Below are 21,364 nucleotides of genomic sequence, written 5' to 3'. Positions count from 1 at the left end.
TGAATAAAAAATGAAAAAAGGTTTGTGATTCATATATTTACGTTTAAGAATGTAAAACTTTGCCAAAACAATCAGACGTGGACTTTTTTTTGTCATGACTGCTTTAGTCAGAGCTGATGAGGCTTCAGGATTGCTTCACAAATTAACCAAAATTGTTCATGCTCATAAAAACAGTTTCAGTTCACAACAGATAAATCACCAGAAATGCCAGAGAAGATGTGATCTTGTTTCAGAACAAACTAAATAAAACAGTAAGTACCAATATCAACTCTAAAACAGTTTGTGGAATGCTTTAGTGAATCATTTTTGTGCAATAAAAGAGTTTATATATTTGCCTTTGGTAGAAGAAATATGGTTCACTCAGTATAATTAACTCAGTGTTCAGAGGCAAGTTGTTGAATTCTTTTCTGCTAATTTTCTAAATTTTTCTAAATCACGTGTGATTTATATGTGATGATGTGATGTGATGCAGATGTAAAAAAAACAAAAACATTTACGGTCGGAGCCATGATTATTGTGGTTCAAACCAATCATTTTTTCTGTATCTTTATCCCTTTTGAACTTGCCCTCCTGACCCATTTCTGCAAAATAGCAGCAGCAATTATGTCACTTGCCAGACACAGACTCCTTAACAAATAAACAAAACTGGGTCCCACATTTGCTGGCTGAATGCAGAAGCATTGCCTGACAGACATGTGAAACGATCATGGAAAAACCTCCCAGCGCGCCATTGTTGAAGACCCCAGCAGGACAGGCAGGAGTGGGATGGGGTGGGGGCAGAAATGGGCTGGAGATGTCAGCTGGTTTTGATGTGAAGCAGTTAAAACAGCCTTGAGAGCACCTTGAACATTTCCCTTTTTATCATCACTGTAAATTCGAGGAGGACTTGGACAGTAATGGAAATGTGATGTTCTAAAGCTTAATTACATATCTCGCATTTCCTCCCTTCAAAACAGGAACTAGCCTGGATGGAAAGTAAGTCAAGTCTTTTCTTTAACTACTTAGTTCAACAATATCTCAGTTTTCAGTCGGATACAGTTTTCTCTGTAACTGGCCAAATAACATTAGATAAATATAGGACTGGGAGCTGTTTTTTAGTTATTTGAACAAAAATTCAAATGGATCTTCATAAATGTCAAAGTACGAATTGACTTCTAAAGTAATATTGTATTAATTTAAGATGTGCCAGATGATGTGAGGAGTGTCACAATTAAAGCAACAAAAGTGCAATCAAAGCTTTTAGACTGAAGTTTTATATAAAGAATTCTGATTCTGAGAACATAAAAAAACTGTTTATGCAAATCCGACAATGTCCACTGAAAGGTCGTCCTCACATCAACGAGAATCAGCGAGAGAGTTTATGGAGTCACCTATGACAACACCAGAGGAGTAAAAAGCTTCAGAACTAGGAAAAAAGTGCTGCCTGAGTCCAGCAGCAGTCAAATCTTTGTGAGTTTAAGTCTAATAAGCTTCAACAACAAAGGTAGAAAAGTCTCTTTAATGAGAGCAAAAAGGGGTCTGAGGCTGACAGAGCTGTTCTCGCCCTTATGGTGTTTGAGCTGTTCAGGAGATTAAACAGATCCCAAAGATGCTCCTTATCTGAACATGGACTTTTGCTGTTCGGTCTGGGAACCACCAGCCTGTGGGGCAAGTGATGAAGATGACAACGACAGGAGCGGCTTCTCTGAACATGAACTCCTCGAGATCCTGTATGATGCATGTAACAGCTCCAGTACAGGTAGACGGCACTTTACCCCTAAAGAGTCACAAAGGCGCCCATAAAGCATTGTTTCTGTGGTTGCAGGGGAAGTCTTGGCCTCCACCATCATCCATTACCTGCAGAGCATGACGACTCAGAGTCACGAGCACGAGCGGCTGGCCGCCCTGCGACACTTGCTGGACCCCGACTGTCAGGATCCACATGTGAGCAGAGAGGCTTTCCACTCCGTAATGAGAGAATGGATCACCCAGTGCAGCCAGGACAGGTGAGACAGCGAAGAACAAGGAGAGACGCCTGATTTCCACAGAGAAGGAAAACATACAGCCTAATACACTTACAAAATGAATTCTTTTTCATGCAACTGCTTCTGTAAATCTTTTTTGAATGTAGCACTTTTTTATTATTTAAATGAAGCTACTAAAGGATCATTTGTCAAATTGCCAGTCAAAAGTGAAAATAATGTATTCAAAGACAGCATTGACATTTAAAAAAAACACTTTTTCTATCATGACGGCATCATTTTCTTGCTAGATTTTATGCTTTTCCACGAAAACCCAGGCACACGATATATATTGAGTCTCCCCGTGTAGTTAGTTATTACCTCATGTATTAAAAAGCAGGCAAAAAAGGGTGAATATGCATTTTGTCATTACTTTTGCAAATCTAAAAGTTATCAGCAATTTTTGAAAGCCTGTCTTGTGTTTCAGCACTGATGTGGAAGGCATTCATGCAGCATGGCCGAGCCCTTCAAACATGCCTGTAAATGGTAGGTGGAGCGGGGGTGTCTCCAAATCGACTCCTCCTTCTTTAACACATCACACAGTGAACTTAATTTTCTCTCAGGTCTTGATTTCTCCGGAGGTCCAAGCCAAGATACACCCTCTGAGAGCCCCCAATGCTCCTGGTTAGAGCTCACGCTTTAGATTTCCCCTCTTTAATCAGAGCTCATTTCACGTGTGTGTGTCACCATACCGCCCATTGACTTCACCGTTCTGGCTTCAGTGATGACAAAGACCTGTTAGGAACGGTGGCTGAGCTCAAACGTGCCCACCGAAAGCTGAATGAGCAGAACAGCAGCTTGCTGAGGAGCGTGGCTCAGTGTGAAGACATAAACCTGCAGCTGACCCTGGAGGTGACAGAGTTACGAGCGAAGCTGGCCAGGTGAGGGACAAACCGCAGTCACGCCGACCAAAACAATAACATCACCGCTGTAATCACACAGTGTTTAACCCTGGGGTCTTTAAGTGGAGGGGAATAAAGCAGTGAGTCTTACTGTTGCAGTGCTCAGCGGTCAGCAACAAGGGTCAGATCTCTGACTGAAGAGTTGGAGGAGACCAGACGGGCTTTTAAAGAGGCCCAGGAGCGAGCCAGCCGCTCCCAGACCAGCTGCACCAAACTGGTACACCATAAACTCAACTCTGCGAGCACGTTTATTTGAGCGTCTGCTATCTACATCTATGTATTTATGTGCTTGTGTTTAGAGCAATGAAATTGAATGCCACAAGCTTCACATCAGGAGACTTGAAGACAAGGTAAGGTTCTTTTGAAATGTGAAACCAGCAGCTCATGTCCCCACATGCTCCGACTTGTGCGAAACGACCTTTACATGTGACCGATGTTGATGTCGATCCTCCACAGAACGAGAAGCTCGGTGTCGAAAGAGCTTTTTCTGAGGACAGCACGAACAAGCTAAGGAAGGTCAACGCTGAGTTGCGGGTAGGAAGAGAGGAGCGCTTTGGTGTGTGGGGCGAAGTGTGAGCTGACTGTTGTCATGTTTGCAGGGAGAACTTGAGGAAACTCTGGTTCTGTTGACGCTGAGAGATACAGAAATCACAAAGGTCGGTCTGCCGGGGGACTCAGAGAATAGTCCTGTTGGCGTGGGAATGACTGTTAATGTCTTACCTCACTTGCTTCCCTGCAGAGAGACATGCTTATGGATAAGATGAAGAGCGCTCATGTGGAGAATCACAACATGATCGAGGTACACTATGACACTGCCAACATGCAGAAAAGAGACTGGAATCTAAAACTTTACCTGTAGAGAAGGTTTATTAATATGTGACTGACAGGAGGAGGTGCTTGTCATTTTCCTTCTGGATTGAAAGTGTGTTTCGGCTGTTATTCGGCACCATTTTGTGTTTCAGGGTCTGCAGTCAGAGCTGATGAGGCTTCAGGAGCATTCGCACCAAATTCTCCTGAGGTAACCAGCACGGCACCGTGGATCAGCGTGGAACACTGTTCAGGGCCCTTATTGTGTCACATCTGGCTTAGTGGGTGTTAAACTTTCTCATAAATCTTCACTGTGGCCTGGAAACAGACCTCCTTTGGTTGATAATTTATCCAAATTTCACTTTTCTTGAGTCCCCTTTAATACGATCGTGGATCAGCTGTCGAAGCATTGATGGAAACATTGAAACGTTTGGGCTGGACATGAGTTTGACTCCCACATTCTTCCGGTGCAGATATGACAGACACTGTATTAGTCTTCAGAGTCTCTACGCTCGGGAAGCTCCGAACCACCGATCCCTGCAGAGCGAGTTGCAGGATGTGCAGCAGGTAGGCGCGGTTTCCTTTACTGCTTTCACTGCCCCTCCCCGAACCGCCCGGTTTCATTTGACCTCTCATCACCCGTGGCAGCATCACCGACCTCTGGAGCTGCCGCCTCTGCGCAGGCACGGTGACGACATTCAGAGCATCATCCACAGGATCAAGTCGGCGGACGTATTCAGACACCTGCACCTCAGGCACAGCGACAGGGTGAGTGGAGGAGACACGCTGGTGGGCGGGTGAATTCTGGGACCAGTCCGTGTAAAAATGTGCCCTCTCTCAGGCGCAGGACTCTGCCGCCCCAGAGACGCCCGAGAGGCCGCTTGCTTTACGACAGCAACAACAGGCAAGCATCAAGCAGCAGCTTGTCAATGTGTATGTGAGTTTTTTTTTAATACCCACCCGTTCTCCTGTTATGGTAACAGACTGGAATTGGTTGATGTTACTCTCTGTTCTGAGAAGCCTCCTAATAAAAGGGGCATCTGGTTCTGACAGCGTATTTATGATCATCTCCGTTACACAAACCTTCGCAGTTACTATCTGCTGTGTGTTCGCTTCTATCAGGGATAAGTGCAGGTTTAGTGCCCCTTGGTAACTGCAGACATAACACTGGGAGAAGGAGATGTTTATAAAGCGGTACTGGTTTCAGGCTGCAGGAGCTGGAGCTGCACAAGTGCATGTGGGAGGAGAAAGGGGAGAAGGTGGAGGAGCGCCGGAGATCCTCCGAGCAGAACGAACAAAAGCAAAGCCAGACTGGGAGCCAGATTAATGTCCAGGATGCCAAGAAGGTGGCTGTGGTGAACTGGTGGAAAGCCTGCAGATCAGAGGGAGCTACGGGCCGCAAAAAAAGAACCGTCTCTGAGACCGAAGAGAAGCTCCAGCAGGCAGAGCAAACCATCAGTGATATGCAGGAGCAGCTCCGCCACCTGCAAACCTCCCTCAGATCTGCACAGGAGCGTGAAAGCAAGCAAACAGACGGCACAGTTGTTCACACCGACAAAGGGACCAACACAGAGGAGAAGGACGCGGACAGGCCCACGAAGAAGCTCCTGAGGGATGCAGCAGTGGCCACAGAGGACTCTGGGGGAGCAGCGGAGACAACCCAGCTGCAGGTGACCGCCAATGGTCTTCTCACAACCCTCAGGCGGATGGAGGCGCTGGTCAGCAACGCCATGGAGAAGGCTGAGCTGGTGAGGGAGAGCGAGCAGAGGGTGAGCCAGGTGACAGTGAGGATGGAGAGCATCACTCGGAGAGTGGAGGAGGCTCTGGAGCGAGCGGCTGACACCGACCAGCAGCTCAGCTGTCTGGAGGCCAGAATCACACAAGCTTCAGCTCAGGTGTGTAGAAAATGTGTGTGGCCCAAAGAAAGCCCAATATTTTTTATTTGATGCGACTGTAGTTCAGGCATTTACTGCTGTGTTTGTTTGTTACGGCCAAATTAAAATGGCAGTAAATGAATCACAGTTATGTTCACATTTTTCAAGCCTGTGCAGATTTCTTTGGCTCAGAAGGGAGGAAGCAGTCTGATGGTCCTGTTTTTTCCCACAGTGCAATCCAGAAGGTTGTGCTGGTGTCATACAGATTGGACCAAATTCAAATCATGCATAGGAGACATTTACAGCTAAAACAAATAAACACCCACTCCCCCCATCTCGCAACATTAAGTCTGACTTTTCAAGTCAAAAGTTGATTTATTGTGATTTTTCATATCCCGTATATAAGTCTGCAGGTCCCGAGCCGTCGGCTGATTTCAGGACGCATGCCACGTGTCCGGCGGTGGAGTCAGAAGGATGGACAGAGCCTGAAAATGAGGCGAGAGCAGAAAGTCCCCCCCCATCTCCCGACGTCAAAGAGCCTCCACAGCTCCCCCTGAATGGTACGATGGGCTGCGACTCATATGGTCCTGGTGATGCTGGGTTATGGGGTCACTTCCTTCTCTGATGGTAATCCCTGAGGATGTCTGAAAATAAGTGCAGCCGTTATTTACATAGCTCTGTTGGGGAAGTTGTTATCTGTTAAAGAAGGCCAGGGGGAGGAGAATGGATCGAAGGTATTTTTAACTCCATTATAAATTCAACTGGGGGAAATTTTAGAACTGCTGGTATTGATTTAAAGCTTTGGGGGATTATTGAGGGGTTCCTGGTCTTGCTGATATTTACGACAGATGTATATTTTATAAGTGATGATAAATGTGAGACCACATTTAAGTGCTTCCTTCCACACAGTTTGATGAGCCTTTACAGGGACCAGTGTAGATGCTGCTTGGATGGATTTTGCAACACTGTTGCAGGGAGCCCAGTGATTTCAGGAAGATCATGGGAGATGAATTTATAATATTTAGGAGGGAAACGGGCTTTCTTTTTACTGTTCAATATGAATTCTCTTAGCTAACCCAAGTGAATAAAATCCACAGAAAGCGATGAGGGCTACCGTTAACACGGCTGTTATTGCCATCTAGTGGTAGTGCATAGGTACTACTATTAATAATATTGATACAATTGTTATTATAATAAAGTGGTACCACATCAATGCAGTACAACCACGATAGTCCATGATTCCTAAAAACAATTACAGAATGATGTTCTATAAATGTTCTTCAGTGGCTTTTGTTATAAAGCTTTCTGTTCTGCTGCCCTGCTGATGTCGATCAGCTCGTGTTGAAGAAGCAGGAAGGAAAATAAACACTTGGCATGCATTGTTCAAAAACATTATGGTACCAGAAGCTCAGTGATTAAATTATCTTCTGATTTAACATTTTAAATCAGAAGATACACACAAAAAAGTCAGGCTCTATAACTAGAATGTGAATCACTTGGTGAGGGCAGCTTGAACTGGTGAGAATTCCAGGAAGCCTGATGTGGAATGAAAAAGAGAGGAAAAAAGAAAGAGGACAAACGGCGCACTCAGCAAAGTCAAGCACCAACTGCAGGTTTCCTACATTTAGAATGGATTTATGCTTCATGTGGGGTTTCAGTTCAATTCTGCAGATGAGCGAAAACACAATAGTCTTCATCAGAGCTGAAGAGCTTTTGACCAGCAGATCAAACGTCTCATGATGGTTGCCAGGTTATTGTTGCCCTTAGTTATGAAGGTGTCAGAGGTGGGGGGTGGGGGACACACTTCCTGAAACCAAATTTAAAGTCGTTTAACCAACCAGACGAGGTAAAAACCAAAACAAATGTCTGTCAACATCATCCTCAGCATAAAGAAAGTCTCTCTTCGTCCTCTTTCTGACCCCTGCTCTTTATTTAACCGTCTTGTTAGATTTGCATCTCTCATGCTTTTCCTGTCAAATGCAAATCAGCTTGTTTTTTTCTGCTCTCTGTGCTCTGGTTCATACAGGTGGCACAGGACCAGGCAGCTGCAGTGAGGTGAGACCACACACACATCACTTTTTCACTTCTGTGTATGTGCGACGTTGTGCAACAGCTTTTTTTCTGCTTGTTCGCCGCTGCTTCAAACTTCATCTCCTCCAGACTCAGCCTCGCCGTGCAGTACTTTTGGATCCCCGGCCGGTTTGTCTCTGTCATTTTTCAGCATTTCTGTTTGTAAGGATGTGGAAAACCATCCAATTATTATTCAGAAGAGCAAAACCTTACTATCTCAGAGGGGAAAGGGCAGTTTTTAAGGGCTAAAAAGAACATCTGACTGCTTTAGCTCATCTTGAAATCGGGCTGTGAAGCTGTAATTCGCTGTGAATGTCAGATGTGCGCCTCTGAACAATGCGGCCGCTGTGCTCTGCTTTTCCGCATCGCTCAGGACGAATGCGTTCATTGTGCTCGCTGTTGAAATGGAGCAAAGGTTTTGCCAGCGCGACTTCAGCGGTGGCGACTGTCAAGAGCGCGGCGGCAGATGCGTCTCGCACACGGGCTGGATGGATACAACATCCCATAAACATGCTGTCACATGCAACAACATTCTCAAGATGGCCTCCTACACTGGGATTACAGAGGAAACAAAAACACCGAATCTCACACAAATAATACATTTGTTCAGGATTTATCTAAGGGATGATCCTTGGAGAACACACACACACACACACTTACACACACATGCACATACACACACACACACGCTCCACAGGCGTACAGAGCCCTTCTCCTTAAATGGTCAAAGCTCCCAGGAGTGAAAAAGAGGCAGCGGCTGAAAAAAGACAGGGAACAGAGGGGACGGGAGAAGGAAGCAGAAGCCCCGAGGACAGAGGAGTTTTCTGAAGCTGCAGGCTGAGAGTGACAGTTTGGTAGTTGAGGAGATTGGCAGGGGTGTGCGTGTCTCCGCGGGGCTGCTGGTGGACTCAGGTAATTTGCATGCCCCCTTCCGTTTGCATGCTCTTCTGCTGGGCAGGTGTGTGGACTTTATGTGGACACTTCGGGATGTTCTCGCTGCTTCTGCATCTTGTGGTTCTCTGGACTTTTTCTCGCTCCAGCAGAGCTGAGCGGTTGCTGCCCCCGGGGTGAGTTTACATGCTCAGGTGTTTGTCTAGACGAAGCTGCTCCTTATGGATGTTTGTCGCCGTGTTTTTCTCTCTCCTGCTCCATCAGTGGATCTGCTTCCTCACTATCGATACCAGCACATCACCTCCTTTCTCACACTCCTCGGACCTTCCGTGTAGCGAGCACTTCCTCTCTCAGCCGTGCAGAGCCACATTTTTTACAAATCTGGCAGGAGTCATTGGTCTTATGTAACGGAGGAGGGGAGGAGGCCATTTGTCCCTTCGTCCCCCTCGTGCAGACAGCTTAAAGGCGGGTTGGAGCGAGAAGAAATCGTTAACAATTGTGTTGTCCTTTCAGGGGATCAGTGCGCGGTCTCCATGTCATGAACAGGTTGTAGCAAAGGGACGGCCTTTGTTTTGGTCTGTGTGATCCGTCCCCCAGGAAATAATCTCTGCGATTCAATTAGCTTCATAATCTGCCAGGGAAACTATCTGCAGGGGACTGTCGGGCATCTCCGTGTGGGCCTAATCAGTTTTTAAAGAGGCCGTTGCTTCTTTTGCTTCTGTCAGGATGGCTGCAATCATACCGACTATTTATACTCTGATGTCTGACGCTTTCATTCATCTCCTTATTTGGTATTTTCCAGGGAAATTGCTTTAATTTGCAGAGCTGCTCTCTTCAGGTGTGAGAGGAATCTGCCATTCTTGGTTAAAATATGGCAGATCAAATGTTTTACAGCGGCAGTGCAGGAAGTGTGGGAACAAAAGGAAACCTCCTGGGCTGCATAAACGCTGCAGCTTGAGAAAGAACGTTGAATTTACAGTTTGACAGAGTTCTTGCGGTCAGGAAATATCCCGGCAGCTGACTGGGAGTCGGTTAAACAACTCATTTCCTCTATAGAGTCACTGCTTTTGTGTGATCACAGAACCTGTGACACTGAGCAGGCGCTGGATACCCCGGCCCAGGATCGCCGAGGATTCCTCCTGCCTTAGATGTGTTCTGCACCTTTGAAATCAGCCACAAGTCACCCAAGCTGAACCTGCACTGCTTTATCAGCAAACACAGGCCTGCATATGGACATCTTAATATTTACACTTAACAATCCGAGCTGCGTTCGTGCTGTGTGTGCAGCCCCAGACGTCAGCTCTTCAGACGTTGGTTGATGTTTTCTTTTCCCTGAGCTGTAATTAACCAGCTCAGGTTCTCAGATTTGCATGAATATGTTCCTGGGAGAGTTCTCTGCTGCAGAAATAAAGCCCAGTCCTTTAAATCAGCAACGCTTAGTGAGGCCTGGAGAAGAGGGGGTGCCTGTGTCCATCCTGCTGCTCATATAAGAACGACTGGTTTGGTAGAGGTTCACTCGCATGACGAAATCTTCTAATAACGCTCTTGTTTGGTGGAATCCTGAGATCTGATTACACAACAGATGATGACACCGGAGCTGATTTTTCAAGCTGTTCGGATCACTGGTGACAACAGAAAGCCTCCTATGAATGCACCTTTGATAGATCGCGTTTCACTTTTGTTTTCTTTATTTTATAGACACTTTTAACGTTGTCTTTCTTTCTTCCTGCTATGGCTGCCAATTTGTTTACCAGGTAGATGATGGGAAAAGCCATGTTTTCATCATGTTTTTTTTGAACTTGTGTCCATGAGAGTTTCCACCAGGAGCAGGTTGCGCCTCAGACTGTCCTCCCAGAACACTTGGGATATTGGATATAAGCTAACACAGTTCTGAGAGACATGACCATAATAAACATAGCGTGTAAGCTTGAGAGCGAGCAACATCAGGTCCTTTGGGAACTGCACCGACAACCTTCCAGATGACAATCTGTCTGCACCATGTTTTATCTTGATTAAAAGGCCTGAGCACTTCCCACATTTAGGTCAGGTGACCGGAGAACCCTGGTCACTCTCCCTAAAGTAAAGGGCTCAGATTATGGTCAATAAAATAAACGATCCAAACATTCACATATTTTCTTAGTGTTGGTTGGAGTTGGAGTTGGACTGAGGCTTCAGCAGAGTTTGTCATTTTTACTGTAAAGAGAAGGGGGGGGGGGGGGGGGGGGGGGGGGGGGGGGGGGCAGGCGTTTGATTCCAAACATCTAAAGTTGCTGCTACACAAACAGGGTTGAATCTTTTTCTCAGGACTGATAAAAGCTTCCATCAAGTCAGAAATTAAAACATGTTAGTCCGAGAGAACTCAGCAGCAGTGCAGTTAAAGTTCTTTGAAGCTCATGTTCTGATGGACTTGATGTTTTGGATGTAAAAGCCTGTTGGGACCTGTTGCTGATCATTTAGTCCTGAGGCCGTGGAGAATGTGGCTATATAAGGATTTGAACATGGTGATGGTGGTTTTTGTTATCGTGACTGTAAAAGTTTTTCTTTCCGTGCATCTCTTTTCAATTAATGCTCCACACCACAGACGTGCATGTGTGTTTGTGTGCATGTGTGTGTGTTTCTTCGACACATACGTGATTTCTACCTCTATAGTTTCAGGAAGACAGGGAACGCTCCCCTCAGACGTCCATTCAGGGAAGCGATCTCAACCCTAAGAAGCCCCCTGAGGCCCCCTCTGCTGCCGAGAGCCCTTTTGTTTTCCCACACACCCGATCACGCCCCTCACTGCCCCCCGCCATGCCCACACTGCCTGAGGAAGAGGAGGACTCACCTGAAGATCTGGACAGTTCATCCAGCTCTCCCAGCACAGTAAGCGCACATTTTTGTTACCTAACGTGTTACTGCTGGACATAATGAGAAGCATGTGAAGACCTAAAAATGAACACTGACAAATTTGGAATTTGTGTCTCAGATCAAACAGTGTTGTGCTTTTATCCAAGAAATCCAAATGATTTGACAGATATTATTAGTTTAGATTTTTCCTGCTTACCTTGCACATGTAAAATATTGTGTAATTACAAACTTATTTTTCTGCATTTATTCAGAAATTAAATGTTTTTTCCCCTTTAAGACTGAGATTCATATATAAATAGTGGCATTTGACTTTTAGTTCTAACACAATAATTTTTTTAGTTAGGTTTCGCTATTAAAAGAATGCTAGCTTTATAACGAAAGATAACACACTGAACCTTAAATTTGCTGTCGTATTCATCACATTTAAAGGTTCTATAATGTCAATTTATGCTCACATAATTGTTTTGGGCAACTGTAACTTGTTTTTACACCTTTTGAGGCAAAAAGTAGTAGAAGCGACTCTCCTCGTTATATCCCAACATCCTTTAATTATCACTAATATTAAATATATTCGCAGCTACAGCGACCCCTTCCGGCAGTATGATGTAGTTGAACAGAAACTTAATTCAATGCATCTTATTAATTAACTGGAAAAAATGAATCTTCACTCTTTTTGAATGCTTCAGATATCGTTGAAAATTGACATCTTTTATTCATTCTTTCCCGATGCATTTCCTATAAATTGCAAAATTCCTTTGGTTTCAAGTTTCTTCTCTTTATAATTAGTATAATTTTAAGATCATCCAACAAGAAATTACTTACATGTACATGCAATTTATTTCCATCATAGTAACTTTTTTGTGTATGATTGTGAATCAAAATTTGAATCATTCTATGCAGCATCCTTACTTTTCTCAAACTTGTAATGTATAAGTTGGAAAACAGGGTTTATTATCCAAACCCACCGATGTTGAAAGCAGCAATATTATTGCGCAATTGTCAAAATGTCATACGATTTAAAAAGAAAAAAAAAGTCCAGATGTCAACAAACTTCCTGCAGAGCGAATGTGTCTTCAGCTGCGCTTGAACACACCGTTCAGGCGGCTGAATCACCAGGACGTTTGCCAAGGCTGTAAAACATTTCTACCTTTAGCGCAGCGGCGTTCTTCCTGCAGCTGCACGCACGCACGAAATCATGTTGTTTGGACTCCGGCGCAGAGATAAGGCCTGAGAGGAGCTCTCAGAGGAAGAGTGTTGGATATCCATCTAGTTTTATTTGCGTAGTTATCGTTGATGGGTGGACAAGGTTTTGGAGAATTTTAAAAATAAATCAGGTTTTGTGTATTCCATTAGAAGGGTTTATACCTGCGGGAATATGAGTCCTGCACCTCTGCACAGCCTCAATTATAAACCACATTCATCACACGCTTTGAGATTAAAGAGTTGCTGATTTATACCGCGGGGAGATGAGGAGGTCGGAGCCAGACTAATAATCCAAACAGGAAGGATGAAGAAAAGCTTAAACACGGTTCCAAACTCTTCAATCAGGTCAGAAATAAATCCACACGCAATCCATACAGGACTTAAAATAAAGCACGCAGCACAGGTGAGAGCCAAGGAGACACAGGTGATGGGTTTAAGCAAAGTAAACGTATGACGTAAACAAAATTCACTTTAACGTCAGAAATCTGAACTAAAATTGATGCAGATCAGCATGAAACAGGGAAAATAAGCAGAATTGACCCTGGACACTGACAACATGTAGCAGAAAAGCTAACTCTGATTCAGATGACCATTTTCTTTTATCTTTAATTACATTTTAATGTACCCACTCTTATCTGTAATAAAACAAGTGATTTGCATCAGTCCTATGTCAAACATGCTGTAGAAAAGCCAGGCACTACAGAAATGGCCTTTCCTCTTAACAGTTGGTTCGCTTGTAAATTAATTCGGGGGAAGGTCGGTTATTCTTAGGAAACTTAAAGATGAGCAGAAAGTGCCCCGTTGCTGAGGATCCAGAGGAAGTCCGTGTTGTTTCCCAGGAAATGTCTGCAAGATTAAACCAAATCCTAGTATGTTTATGTGAGATGTTCCAGTTTATGAGGACGTATGAGACTGCTCTGAGTGACCTCTGACCTGTCCAGGGTGGATTCCGGTTTGTCCTTAACTTTCTTTGACCCTTTTCACCCACCAGTCGACACCAGGTGAAAGTCGAGCCATCATCATGACCGCTCCCACGATCGTCTACCCCCAGCAGGCTACAGTAGTGCAGCAGGACGGCCAGCCCCTGGAACAGAACAGGTCCCATTTTCATACTTTTACGGTGTCAACGAGAGAAACGTGCTTTAACTCCCACCACTTCCCCACTCAGGCCTCACAGTCCCAGAAGTCGGCTGTCCAGGAGCTCATCTGGGGGGCCCATCACCACAGTCGGTGGGTAAAAACCTCTTTGATATGATGAGAAGCTTCAGAACATTTCAGAACATGAATCTGTCTGCGTCAGGAAAGAACGTTTTCATCATCTCCTGAATTATTGGCTGACGTCCTGCTGTAAGTTCTTATTTAGGATGACAGGAATTCCCCTTCAGATGCAGCTGCGCTCAGACGGTTCTTCAGTAAATCCTATAAAAGGAGACGAGGAGAGGCTAAATGAGCTTTCTTTTTGTGTTCAGACAGCACCGGTAACGTGATCGACCTGGTCAAAGATCATTTGCCAGAGCTGCAACTGTCTGAGGAGGACCGACAGAAGAACCTGGAGCTCCTCGAGCAGGCCAAGAAGGTCAGCGACCGCTTTTTGACTCGCCGCGGCCGCCGCTCCACCACCAGCCTCTCCGAGTCCCCGACAGGCACGTTGCGCTGTTGTGCTTAATCGTTCCGAAACATTAGTTATATTGTGAAAAACCTCACGGAAGCCTTTTTTGACCACAGGCCTTTCTTCAGCTCCGAGTGCATCCTCCTCCACGTGCGCTGTGGCTCCACAATCTGGGAATGAAGTCTTTTTTTCGGCTGTGGGACACACAGAAACAAGCCACATCAGCTCACAGACCGTTAGCCAGGTAAGAAAATCCGCTTCAACCTCCATTGGCTTCGTGGTCGTATGGTTAATCTACCCGCCAGCGTGTGGCCATTTGACTTGCATCTTCAAGCTCTAGTTTTACAAAGAAGTTTGCTTAAGTTTTTATAAGAACTGAGGTGAAACAGTTGAATCTGTTACTTAGAGATGGATTAGAAAACAGAATCCCTGGCAGCATTTGGAAGGCCACACAGGATCAGGCAGCCAGAATAATAGAGTCGTAATAGAGCGTTGTTGTAGTTTGGGTTGATCGTGTGGCCTCTCTGAGCAGGTTTCCATGGTAGCATTGGTGTTGGTTGTCCATCCTCAGAAGACTTAACCCAGCTGAGACACTAACTGTATCGGTAACTGCGTTCTCTCTTCAGGGAAACAGACTGCTGGTGGACTGGAAGCCAAATGAGAAGAGGAAAGTTTCCTCAGGGACTCTGACGCCCCGTTATGCTGTACAGAAGGAGAACTTTGATCCAGCAGTATCCAGGAGTCCGGCTGCTGTCTCCAAAGGAGATGACGGAGGTCGAAACCTCAACCTGGCTCCGGCCACGGGGGTGGCCAAGCCCGTCCCCCGACCTCCAACCCAACAGGCGCCCTGTACGGCCGAAATCAAGACGATCGGGGCTTTTCCTCCTCTGATGAGGGCTGTCTCCTGGGACTCTGTAGGCAGCATTGCCTCCAGAAGTGGAGCTCAGGGTTTACCACCAACACCAGAGGATACGTTCTCAGACAGAGACAACGTCTTCAAGGCCTCAGGATACAGCGACCTCTCCGCCCAGCCCGGGAGCCTGCTCAAACTGTCCAAATTTAAAGAGGTAAAACACTTAGCACACAAATTAGCCTTCAGTTCTAATATGTTGTTGCTGTAAACTCAGAAAAGTCATTCACCCCCCCGTGTGTGTGTGTGTGTGTGTGTGTGTGTGTGTGTGTGTGTGTGTGTGTGTGTGTGTGTGTGTGTGTGTGTGTGTGTTTGGCTTCAAAGGAGCACAAGCTAATGCGTAACCAAAGCATAGCCGGATCTGCGCTACCAGACCTGAGTGAAGCTGCTGAACAGGAAAAAGGTGAGTTTTTTTCGCTGTCTGGTCTGTATAAGACGGAGATTCCTGTCAGCGGTTTGTCCAGGGTGGGCACTTCCTGGATCTCTGGGAAAAGGACCGATCATTTGTTCTTGTGTTTTTGTTCCTCCATGCCACCCATTTCCTGGCAGGGCTGTAATAAGGAATTAATTGATTTCCCGTCAGCAGATGGCTCGGTTGTTAGGGTAGAGCCCAAAATATTAATAAAACAATAGACAACAGGGTCTGACGTCGACGCTTTGTTGAAATTTGCACGGTGGATTGAAGCACCACGTCTGTGTCCGCTTTCTGCTTTTAGGTGCTTCACCAAGCACGGCTGGGAGTGAGGAGGCTAAAGAGAAGTCTGACGCCATGCCCAACATTTCCGATGTGATGCTGCGGAAACTCAAACTTCACCGAGGTTTACCGGGCTGGTGCGTAACAGAAGCGGCTGCCGGAGCTCACACTGATTCCAACCACTCATGTTTATTCATCACAAGCGTAACACCTCCCCTTTTCTTTTCCTTTTCCAGTGCACCCCCGCTCACAGAAAAAGAAATTGAGGTTTGTACACACGCGCGTGCTTGACGCTGACTTGTAATAAATGTGTCATTACAGTCTTTGCTATCTAAATATTACCTGTGGGCTGGAAATATGTGTGGAATCAGTTGTCAGGAACAAAGTGTTCAGTTCTTGAAATCTCCACACTCACACAAGTTGTGGCTGAAGCTCACACTCTCGCGACACTATTAAACGACAACAATCCTGAAATTCACAACTGAAAAGCAGATGTAGTAGCTGCTATGGCCAAATTCTGGTTTAAAGTAACAGATTGTTATTCTATTTGCTGTGAAATGACTAATATTCCTGTTTTCAGATGATTTGTAATCTTTAGCTTGAGCTAGGCTATTGCTTAGCTATACTAACCTCCTGCTAGCAGCAGATTTGTGTAGTGAAAGTAGTGCTGGTGGCAGTGGCACAATTAGGCCACAGCACCAAGGTTCCTGGTAATGGACAGGACCTGCCAGGGGTGTCTTCCTGCCTCTCACCCACTGCCTGTTAGTGTAGTTGCCACTTGTCATCCTGATTAGTAATAACTGGTTAACAGAAAGTTATGGAGAGATTACATTTATGTGCATCTTTGCATTGGTTTTTAATTGGTTGAGTCCTTTCTCAGTTGTCAACACAAGGCTGCACATCTGCCACATGCAGCCCTCTCGCTTTTTCCCCCCTTTTGTTCCCAAATGGAATAGTTGAAATGTCATAAAAAGTGCACGCCTGTATCAACAGGAAAGCTTTTTATTTGGTTCCTGGTCCTGACTGATGACACACACGCAACGATTTCCTGTGGAGAAAAGGCAAACATTAGTGACGCTGTCAGCCTCGCACTGTGGCCCCTCTCGCCGATCCCTCAGGGACGCATCTGCTTGAGGACAGGCAGGGGTCGTAGATTTCCTCTGGGCCGCGTCCCCTCCGCGGTGGAAAACTGCCTCGGCTAACTTTGATCGCCCGGGAAAAACACCAGCAGGTCAAGCGCTGGAGTCACTGTTCAGTCTGCATGTCAGCTCCAGAGCTGCCCAACCGCCCCGCACGCTTTTTAACCACTAAAAAATGCATCATCTGCGCTCGCCGCCATCCAAACATGTTTGTTGATGTGCGTGTTTTATACCGTGGGAGACTTCTGTGGAGAGTCTTCGGAACCATTCCGCTCTGCTGCGGCGCTGCCTTTAGCAGCACTTCGCTATCGTTTGTTGTAGCGCTCTCAGTCTCAACTCGCTATCTGCAGAACGCATTCGTCCAGCTGTCACTGGCCTTTCGCAATGACAAGTACACTCTGGAGATGCGGCTGAAACAGGCAGAACGTGAGAGGAACCTGACCGAGGAAGACACCGAGAAGGAACTGGAGGAATTCAAAGGAGCGCTGAAGGTCAGTCCTCCAAAACAGATGAAAATAGAGGAACGTCATGGTTCCCAAACACCCCACACTTTAAATGTCCCCACAGAATGGGAACACAGGTGTCCCATCATGAGCTTTGGTTGCGTTTCCTGCAGGTGACCTCACCGCAGTGGCAGAACCTGGAGCAGCGCGAGTCCTACCAGCGCCTCGTGGAGACGGTCTCGGTGCTGCACAGGCTGGCCAGGCGGCTCTCCAGCAGGGCAGAGCTGGTTGGGGCGGTTCGACAGGTGCGTCTGCACTTGTGTCAGTATGAGGACAAATATAAAGGACCGTTTACATCTACAATGTCATGTAAGAAGGCCTGGTTCTATCATCGGCCGCTGATCCGCTCCGTGTTGGTGCAAACAGGAGAAACGCATGAGCAAGGCCACCGAGGTGATGATGCAATACGTGGAGAACCTGAAGAGGACGTATGAGAAGGATCATGCCGAGCTGACGGAGTTTAAGAAGCTGGCCAACCAGAACTCAAATCGCTCCTACGGAGGGTCTGTTGAGACTGGAGGTGAGAAGGGCCGTGACGCCGTCTGCAGGCCTTCGTATCTCATGATCAACTTGACGATCTCGGCACATTTTTGAATCAGAAAGTCACCTTTATTTTCTCTCTCTTTGCCCGAGCAGATGATGGCGTTCCTCGGCCGTCAAGATCAATGTCGCTCACGCTTGGAAAGGTAAACGCCTGATATTTTTGGAGCTGGAATATTTTGAAACCACTTCTTCAGTCTCAAACAAATACAAGCTTTTTTAGAACGCGGAGTGTTTATTTCAATCATTCTGCGTCAGTGCCCTCAAGTGCACTTATTTCGCAAAGGTTTTCAACTGGTGTGCACTTGGAGAGCTTTCTGAGGCAGGTTTGAGTGGCACCATCTTGTCCTCTCGCTGTCTGCCAGACTCAGCCGTCACATCACATACCTGTTAAACCCTTTCCTGTTCCACCTCCTGTCCAGGCTCTGCCAAGACGCAGGGTGAGCGTTGCCGTGGTGCCCAAGTTTAACCTCCTGAACATCCCCGGTCAGACGCCAGTCACCAGCCCGGTCTCAGGGTCCAGCACGGGACCAACCCCTGGAGCTGCTCTTCCTGTCGTGGTAGGTTTTTCCTGTCAGGATGCAGAACGACACAGCCGGTGTTTTTTTTTAAAAAAAAACAACAATATTGATGATGCATTAGTGAATTAAACCCCGGCAGGCTGTTGTTGGCTCATGAAAAAGACCTGACGAGGGCACATTTGAGCAAAAGTCCAAACTCGGCGTGTTTCGCTCTTTTGTAGTGTGAAAATAATGATGTGAAGGTCAGCACGCCCACAGAAGCCCCACAGCCAGCAGCAGAATGGTATGTGTCGTGTACTCCTTCCCTCGCATACATACCCCCCCACTCCCACCCACACACACACACACACACCAACCCCCGTTGAATAGATGTCAAGGACACCACACAGTCCTTAAAACAATGAGTCAAAACAAACCTGAGCTTTTAATCATAGTTATCAAAAACATTCTGAGCTGAGGTTTGACCTGGGTGACCTTCAGGATGTGTAGGACACCGCAGATGTGGAGGTGAAGCTATCCCCATAAGCCTGAAAAACAACCTGATGGATGCGCTGTCCTGGAGCCTAATCTAAACATTTCTGCGTGAGCGTGACAAAGTCCAGACATGAGGCTCCGAACACATCCTGGTTCCACAGACGAGCTTTCAAGTCTCTAAGATGTGTTGTGAGGCAGCCCCGGCATGTGTTCCCGCCACCCCCACCCAGCGCCCCCGCTGTGTTTCACCCATTAAAAACTGACCGTTACCATGGCGATGCTCTGGTTTCCACCTGTAATTGTTCTCTCCCCTGCGAAACGATGCAGTGGGAAGAGCGTGACGGCGCCCGACAGCGAGCCAGCCAAGCCACCGGTGAATTTGGAGGAGATCAGAGCCGAGCTCAAGGCAAAGATCGAGGAGGAGGCCTATAACAAAGGGTGAGTCCTCGCACTCCTGGTTCCTCAAGACACTCGCACCCTAAATGAAGCGTTCATCATAAACCTGACCTTTACTGGGGGGTAACCAGGGGTGCTTTATGGTTTATTTTAATTAATAAACCATCTTAAACTCAGCATCAGTCACCGGTTCACTGTAAAATATCAACAGCTACCAGGAGGGACTGAAGCATAGTAAAGCCCTCCAGGAGAAGAGGCGTGAGGAGGAGGAGGAGGACATCGCCGAGAGACTGCTGGAGATGAAAAACAAAGATGAGGAGAGTGGGAAAAAGATCAACAAAAGCAGGTAATCTGCATCTGCCAGTCCAAAATACAGAGATCCACCTTAACCCGTCGTACCTCCCGTCACCTCGGCTGCTCCGTCGTAATGTTAAAGGTCTAGCGTGTAAGATCTGGCGACATCTAGCGGTGGACATTGCAGCATGCATGACTTTAATACCCCCTCCCTTTTCAACAGTGTTAGAGAACCTACGGCGACTGCTGAGGAGCAAAGTGGATTTTTATCCCGACTGCATCCACAAGTATCCCCAGTCCAGAGGTTTGTTTGTTGTAGATCTGTGCAGAGATGAGACTAGTCTCTGGAGACTGAAATTAGAACTGCGGATTAAAATGTATATTAGTATAGTATAAGTATAGTAGAGCGGAAGTACACGGAGGGGGACCCGCACCAATATTGGTCCAGAGATTTTATCCTGACTGGCATGAATCAGTGTAAAAGGATTCTAAACTAAGGTTTGCTTTGTTTTTGGATTATTAAGAATCTTACACACTAGACCTTTAACGTTCAAGTGAAACAAAAATCCCTTCACTGCAGTAATTCGCTGTAATCCTGCTGTTTTCTGTTTAGAGGAATCTTATTTTATCTCAGTGTGCCATCGTTGTCCTCGCAGGAGGATGGAGGAGGTCCTGCTCCTCATTGGCCGCGTTTGCCCCAAGATCTCCCTGAGTCGACGCCTCCTCCTGATGGCGCTGACGCTGTTCGTGGTGATGTGTCTGATCATCAGCATTTTCACCTTCTTCGGCGGATACTACAACAGGCGCGAGGACACGTAAGCAGAGGTGGATCTTTGCCTGGGGAGGGACGGCGAAACAGCGAGGTGTCAGTCAGCCCCTGACCCCTTCAGCTGACCCCATCGGCCCGCTGAGGCTCCACGAGTCCATGACCCAGACCCTCAAGGGTCAACAGCGGTTCAGGAGACCTCGTGGACGGGGGTGCATTGGACACATTCACACGATAACTATGGATCAGAAAATGAAGAGAGCCTTTCTTTAGGGACCAATAATGTAGTGTAATGCAGAGATAGTGTTTCTGATTTATGGTTTGGGTACATTCAGGAGACGACTGAGGTCAAAAATGTATATTTGTGTTAACGAATAAATAAAAAAAACAATCTATTTATCTTTAAAGGGACAGTTTTATTCAATGTCAAGCTCTGGCCGGCAGGAGTGTCCAACCACTTTGAATAGTTGTCTAGAGAGATTTCTGACAGTTTTTTTATTACAATTATTTAATTCTTTTTTTTTTTTTTTGATGAACTGTCTCTTTAAAATACATTCTCTCAGGTCTACTAGATAATGAGAGACTTTGATTTCTTATTTAAAGACATAGAATATAAATGTTTTTAAGATTCTTTTAATTTTACTGTATATTTAAAAACGTAAAAATGTGAACGCATTCCGGAGTAGCTCTTTAACTGCCGCGTGTTGCAGTTAACTGTCTGTGTCACTTTGGGTTGTGTCTGAGCACTGATGGATTTCCCTCATATAAGTGAGCACTGTTAGATGGTAACGGGCTGGTTTTCATCTCCCTGCACAGCTGTCTCCTTTATTCTTTTCTCTATCTTTAAATAAAAGTGCCTGAAATAATGTTGCAGTTATTTAAATGCTTCCACTGTTCAGAACAAAGTTTTTGCCTCATTTA

General features: G+C 46.1%; 1 protein-coding gene across 3 annotated transcripts; it reads left to right on the top strand.

The window, feature by feature from the left end:
* Positions 1-907: 907 nt before the first annotated feature.
* Positions 908-21,309, top strand: mrvi1 (murine retrovirus integration site 1 homolog). 3 transcript variants are annotated; one of them, XM_029845754.1, is made up of 37 exons: positions 908-975; positions 1,640-1,738; positions 1,805-1,985; positions 2,428-2,486; positions 2,564-2,624; positions 2,723-2,881; positions 3,002-3,119; positions 3,202-3,252; positions 3,359-3,436; positions 3,502-3,558; positions 3,642-3,701; positions 3,865-3,920; positions 4,183-4,276; positions 4,358-4,477; positions 4,551-4,642; positions 4,917-5,604; positions 5,990-6,143; positions 7,610-7,638; positions 11,194-11,409; positions 13,589-13,695; positions 13,766-13,827; positions 14,067-14,240; positions 14,323-14,450; positions 14,833-15,273; positions 15,441-15,519; positions 15,833-15,947; positions 16,047-16,077; positions 17,300-17,440; positions 17,566-17,697; positions 17,819-17,972; positions 18,089-18,138; positions 18,415-18,552; positions 18,735-18,796; positions 19,315-19,425; positions 19,595-19,729; positions 19,901-19,981; positions 20,291-21,309. In XM_029845754.1, the coding sequence occupies exons 1-37, from the start codon at positions 969-971 to the stop codon at positions 20,556-20,558; spliced, it is 4,788 nt and encodes a 1,595-aa protein (XP_029701614.1). In that variant the 5' UTR covers positions 908-968; the 3' UTR covers positions 20,559-21,309. The 3 variants fall into 3 exon arrangements, with proteins under 3 accessions (XP_029701614.1, XP_029701615.1, XP_011608548.2); XM_011610246.2 differs by having other exon boundaries at positions 909-975; positions 20,334-21,309; XM_029845755.1 differs by lacking the exon at positions 19,901-19,981 and having other exon boundaries at positions 20,334-21,309.
* Positions 21,310-21,364: the final 55 nt, after the last annotated feature.

Source organism: Takifugu rubripes, chromosome 13 (genome assembly GCF_901000725.2).
Source record: "Takifugu rubripes chromosome 13, fTakRub1.2, whole genome shotgun sequence".
Taxonomy (NCBI): Eukaryota; Metazoa; Chordata; class Actinopteri; order Tetraodontiformes; family Tetraodontidae; genus Takifugu; species Takifugu rubripes.
This window is presented reverse-complemented; position numbering and strand designations above follow the sequence as displayed.